Source organism: Aptenodytes forsteri, unplaced genomic scaffold (assembly GCF_000699145.1).
Source record: "Aptenodytes forsteri isolate BGI_AS27 unplaced genomic scaffold, ASM69914v1 Scaffold192, whole genome shotgun sequence".
NCBI lineage: Eukaryota > Metazoa > Chordata > Aves > Sphenisciformes > Spheniscidae > Aptenodytes > Aptenodytes forsteri.
Window position 1 is genome coordinate 243,152 of NW_008794891.1, and position 6,142 is coordinate 249,293.

A 6,142-nucleotide genomic window follows, 5' to 3' on the forward strand; every position below is an offset into this window, starting at 1 on the left:
TTTAAACTAAAAGAGGGTAGATTTAGACTAGAGTAGAAGGAAGAAATCGTTTACACTGAGGGTGGTGAGACACTGGCCCAGGTTGCCCAGAGAGGTGGTGGATGCCCCATCCCTGGAAACATTCCAGGTCAGGTTGGACGGGGCTCTGAGCAACCTGCTCTAGTTGAAGATGTCCCTGCCCGCGGCAGGGGGGTTGGACTAGATGGCCTTTAGAGGTCCCTTCCCACCCAAACCATTCTGTGATTCTATGATTCTATAAATATACTTCTGCTGGGGTGGCAGATGGGTCCCTGCCATGAGTCCCTGGGCTACCAGCCCCTGGGCTACGTGCCGTGCACCGGATCCTGCCATCAAGTGCAGCTCTTTGTTTGGGGGTCCCCAGGTGAGCCCACAGCTCCCACCTCGCTGCTCCTTTGGCTTCAACCAGCTTATGGACCAGAGCTTGGGGTTCCCAGGGTCTGTGCACCCACAGGGCTTGTGGTCGCCCTCCACTGCCTTCATCATTTGGTTTAATGGTTGGACTCGACGACCTTAAGGGTCTTTTCCAACCTAAATGATTCTATGATTTCTATGATTTTAAGTAGCAGAGGGGCTTGGAGAGCTATAACCTGAGAACCACCAGGAAAGATGGAGGATACGGACCCACAACCCTTTGAAGACCATGAGGAGCATCAGATGATCACCTGGAGGTCACTAACTGGGGTTGAGACTCCGGTGTTGGACACTGGTGGCTCCTCTCTCCTCCTCCACCGCTCCCAAAGGCTGCTGAGCCTCGAGATGTGATTCCCCGGTGTTGCGGGTGAACTCCCGTGGGCAGCGGAGTGTGAGAAGCAGAAAAGGCCTTGACGCTGTGCAAGCACTGCGATAACTAAAGCATCCCTCTGTTATCAACGCTGTTCTCACCCCAAATCCAAACCACATTCTTCTATGAAGAATTTAACTCTATCCCAGCCAAACCCAGTACAGAAAGGAAGAGGAAAAGCAAGAAACCTTGTGGGTCGAGATAAAAATTGTTTAATAAATGAAGGAGAAGTGGAAAAAGAGGGAAAGAAAATAAAGAAATCAGAGCAAGTGATGCGAACGCCATCGCTCACCATCTCCCACGGTCCTGAGCAAAAGCTGGCCCAGCCCCCCCGAGCCCCGCAGGACTGGGGATGGCAACACCATCCCAGTGCTCCCAGCGCTGTTGGGGTCACAGCTGGAGAGCCCAGCACCGTGCTGGATGCTATGAAAAAACCCAACTCCATCCCAGTCAAAACCAGTATACCCAGCAAGTCTTCCCTCCCTGCGCTTGAACGCCATAGCAAGAAGCGGTTGCGCATCGCGTAGCCCTGCCTAAAAGCTCCCCAGTCCTGCCAACCCCCCCCCCCCCCCCCCCCAAGCACCCCCTCCCCCCCCCCCCCAAACCCTGCCGCTCTGAGCTAGACAACACACACACAGACAGCAATCTCATGGAGGAGCCGGGGGGCTACGGTCACGGAGCATCCCCCTCCGGGCAGCCCCTCAGCAGCGCGGCTTCGCTCGGGTGCTTGTAGCCGGCCCCGTCCTCCTGCAGCCGGCTGAGCCAGGGGAGGACATTGCCCTGGGGGCAGACGCCCCCCTCGCATCCCCACCGCATCTCCAATGGGAAACCAAAAATAATTTGGTACGGGGTTAGCACCGCTTCCTGCGCCCATACGGACCTGATCCCCGCCAGGATCAAGGGGAGCATCTTCGCCCACTCTTTGCCGGCCCCCTGGGCCAGCCGCTGCAGGGCTGCCGTGGCCGGTCCCGCCTGGCCGGACTGCAGGATGTCCCACGGGAGCTCCGCGCCGGACGCCGCCATCACCAGCCACACGGGATCCCGGAGGAAGCGTGGCACATGCGGCGAACGGATGGCACGAGGAGTCCCGTACCGTGCAAAAACCTCCTCGCGGAGCACCTCGGCCATCTCCTCCGCCGTCCTCTCCCGCATCGGGAAGGCTTCCACCCACCCCGAAAACTCATCCTCCACCACCAAGAGGGAGCGGTGCCCCTCCTCGGTCTCGGGGAGGCCGCTGATGTAGCCCAGCTGGAGCTGCGACCACGGCCCCTCTGCCCGCTGGGGCAGCACCTTGCCTGCTCCGTCCCCCCCTGCAGCACAGTTCAGACAGTTCTGCACCCAGCGGGCCACCTGCCCGCTGTCACCTTCCCAGGGCGCAACCTGCCGCACCCTTGCCAGGGTCCCCTGCACCCCCTCGTGCAACCAGCTATGACACCGGGCGATTATTTCTTGCTTTTCGTGCTTCGAAGGCTCCCAGATTTGCTGGCTGCTCACGGCTCTGCCAGACATCGCCCTGGCCCTCCTGCCCACTTTCTGGCTCCACTCCCTCTCCTCCGGGTCCTCGCTCCCATCCCCTCCCACGTACCTGATGTGCAGCATCCCTGGGTTGGCGTGGACCCACTGCAGGACGCTCGGCCATGGACCCTCGCTGGGGCTCGCCCATGGCCCCCGCTCCCACTTGCCAACCTGTTTTTGCAACCTCTCCACCAAGGACCAGCAGCCGGTGTACAAATAGAGGGGCGAGGAGCATCGGTGACGGCGCAGGAGCTGCCCGAGGGCCACCAGCTCCGCGTCCGGCACCGAACCGCCCCCGGCCCCCCCCACCAGCCCCCGCCCCTCCACGCTCGCCGCAGCAGCAAAGCCGACGGAGCAAACCTTCTCGCTGGCCGTGAACCACACGTTGGCCTTGGGGACGTGGGAGGGCAGCAGCCGCAGGGGGGGAGCGGCAGGGACCGGGGTGCCGGGGGGGTGTCTCCTCTCAGGCTGGGGTCCCCTTGCCATCGCCCCCCCGTTCACCAGCAGCAGAGTCCACCGCGCCGGGTGCGGGTTTGTCCCATGGGACCCCAACGCTTCGCCCCATAGGAGATACTTCCAAGGGGAATGGGGCATTTGGATGAGGATGGGGGCCGGCCCCGTGAGGGTCTTGAATGCCTGCACGGCCCAGACCGCCGCCAGGCACCCCTTCTCCTGCGGCAGGTAGGAGACCCTGTGGTCCTTCAGGATGCGGGAGCTGTGTCCTACCGGGACCAGCCGGCCCCGTTCATCCTCCTGCAGCAAGGCGGCTCCTACCGCCTCTCTGCTGGTCGTTAACCTGATAACGAAGGGCTGGGACTTATCGGGGAATCGCAGGGTGGGTGCTGCCAGGATGGCGTGTTTCAGGCGGCTCAGCGCCTGCTCCTGCTCCGGTCCCCATTCCCATCCAACCCGCTCCGTGGTGAGGCGGTGGAGCGGCCGGGCCAGCTCCCAGTAGCCGGGGATGTGATCCTGCAAGGAGCCAAACTGCCCGAGCAGCGAGCGGAGGCTGTGGACATCCCACGGGCAGGGCGCTTTGCTGATGGCCTCCAGCTTGCTGGCCTGGATCTCTCTCCCCTCGGCCCCGATTGTCATCCCCAGGTAGTCCACCTTGGGCTGGACGAGCTGCGCCTTCTCAAACTTGGCTTTAAAGCCTGTTTTTTGGATCAGCTTCAGGACTCTCCTCGTTCGGGCTTTGGTTTCCTTTTGGCTTTTCCCAGCGATGAGGATGTCATCGACGTAGGAAAAAACCCAAGGTTGATCTCCTCGGGCCAGCTGGGACAACATCTGAGCCACCCGCCGGTGCACAATGGAGGTGGTGCTGTGAAAGCCCTGGGGCAGCCGGGTGAAGAGGTACTGCTGGTCCCAGAAGGTGAAGGCAAACCTGGCTCTGGAGCCTGCTGCCAAGGGGATGGCGAAGGAGGAGTTCGCTAGATCCACCACCGAGAAATACCTGCTCTCGGGGCTGAGGGTTGCGACGAGCTTGGTCCTGTCCAGGACCACCGGAGCCACCGCCATGGGGGTGGCCCTGTTGACAGCTTTGCAATTCAGCGTCAGGCGCCACGTCCTCCCGTTGGCCTTTCGGATGGGCCATAAAGGGCTATTGGAGGAAGAGATGCCTTTCACCACCACGCCACCATCCAGCAGGTCCTGCAGGATGCTCGCCACTGCGTCTTCCACGTCTGCTGGAAATGGGGGTTGCCACTGGAAGGGCACCGGTGCCCCGCTCACCTCCTCCTCCTCGGACACCAGCCCACAGTCCATCTCGTATTGCGCCCACACGTCCGGGAATTCCTCCCTCCACTGCTCTTTGCTCTTGACCATCATGAGACAGACCATCGCTGCGGGCCTAGGAAGAGCTGGTGGATCTCCCTGCTCCAGGAGGTCATCATCAGGGTCCTCCCAGATCTGCTCGTTCCCAAATGGCTCCGGCATGGCGGGCAGGTGCTGATCATCCCCGTACACGGTCCCACCGATGGAGATGGGGACATCGTGGTACACGGCAAGGTCCTGCAGCCGCAGGCGCTGATGCACCGTGGTGACGTCCGCACGGGTGTCCACCAAAGCACCCACCTCCTCTGAGCTACCCACCCTGGCTCTCGCCACCCCCTGCCCTTGCTCCTGCCGGTCGCTCTCGTTCCCTGTCTCCATAGGGTACATCTTGGTTTCTGTCTGCAGGCTCACCTCCATCAGCCTGACCGCCAGGTCTCTCACGGATCTCCCTTCCCACCTCGCCATGTCTTCTCCCAGGCGCTGCAGCTTCTCCCACACTTGCCTCCTCCGCTCCCCCCCAGACCTTCCCTCTGCTGACGGAGGGTTAAAGTCCTGCCTGTCCCCTTGAGGGATGGTGGCAGCATCCTTGTCTTCCACCCACAACCCCAGGCTCCGGGGCGAGCCGGTGGTCCTTCCCTCCTCATCAGCGCTGGCGCCTGCCTGGACCACGGGCTGAGTTTGACCCATCTCATCCCCGTGGCCGCCACCTCCCCTCAGCACATCCCCATCCCGTGCTTCGCACCCGACAATCACCTCATCCCAACCGTCTTCCCCAAGGTGTGGGACCGTGCTGCGGACGTTCACCGCTGTCACCAAGGCCACCTGCTCTTCCTGTTGGGCTTCCCCACCTCGGGTGGCTTTTTGGCAGTTCCCCGGCTCCTCTGGCAGCCCCGGTGCTTTCCCCTCCAGCTCGGCGCCTCTCTCGGCAGCCTGTGCCCGCATCCCGGCGGCTCTCCGGCTCTCCTTGGCTCCCTGGGGAGCCCGGCACTGCTTGCTCCCATCCTTCAACTGTGCCACGTGCCAGAGCAAGCGCAGGGCCCTGCTCAGCCGCTGGCCTTTACCGCAGCGCCGGATCCGGCAGAACGTGGCAAACTCCTCCTCCGGGTCCCCCACCGCCGGCTGCCAGGGGACGGCATCTTCCACCCGGGGCTTGGGACCGCTCTCCTGGATAAACATCCCCAAATCCGCCGCTTGCGAGGCCGGTGGTGAGGGGAGACCCCCTTTCCGCTTGTCCTTCCTGCTCCAGAAACAGGCCATCGCCCCGAAAACCAGGAAGGAAACTGGGTGTCACCCCGCCGGCCCCTTGCCTTCGCCTCCCACCACCGCGGCACGGGGAGCAAGGGATGTCCGTCTGTGCCAGCACCGGCAGGAGCAGCAGCAAAAGGGTTACAAGGCTGCTCTGTGCCTGGGGAGGAAGAGGAAGGTTGGTCAGGCCTCTCTCAGGGGGAGGATGGCGGCAAGGTCACAGCTGAGATGGCGCCTGCTCCGGAGATGGCGCCTGCTCTGGAGACGTCCCTTCTTCCACGTGCGGTGGGGCTGCGGGGAGCAGAGCGGGGTGTGAAGCCCTTGGAAAGGGGGGGGAGCAGGGGGCTGGGTGAAGCAGCAGCCCCCCACCCCCAGAGCCTGCACCCACCTTCCCCGCGGCCATCGCCGGCCCAGGCCAGATCCCACCCGGCCTGGGGCTCCTGAGGTGCGGATTGAGGCAGAGGGGAGAGACCCCCACACCAGCCCCGAACGCTCCGGGGAGAGCATGCACCCCACGTCCCACCCACGGCTCCGGGAGAACACGCACCCACGTGTCCCACCCACGGTCCCGGGAAGCCTTGCACCCCCGTGCACACGCGTGTCCCGCACACGGCCCCGGCAGAACATGCACCGACATGTCCCCCGTACAGTCCCGGGAGATCGTGCACCCCCGTGCACACGCGTGTCCCGCACACGGCCCCGGGAGCACACGCATCCCCGCTCCCCCACGCGTGTCCCGTACCTGGCACCCTCCCGAGCGGGCGCTGCAGCCGGGCTGGGGAGCGCTCCCGAGGCTCCGGTCCCGCGGGG

At 63.5% G+C, this 6,142-nt stretch overlaps 1 protein-coding gene across 1 annotated transcript in view; it reads right to left on the minus strand.

The window, feature by feature from the left end:
* Positions 1-1,322, minus strand: part of SCARA3 (scavenger receptor class A member 3) — an 18,100-nt gene extending 16,778 nt beyond the window's left edge. Inside the window, exon 1 of the mRNA XM_009275127.2 lies at positions 1,268-1,322. Coding sequence (XP_009273402.2) covers positions 1,268-1,322 — 55 coding nt within the window. The remainder of the gene's footprint in view (positions 1-1,267) is intronic.
* Positions 1,323-6,142: the final 4,820 nt, after the last annotated feature.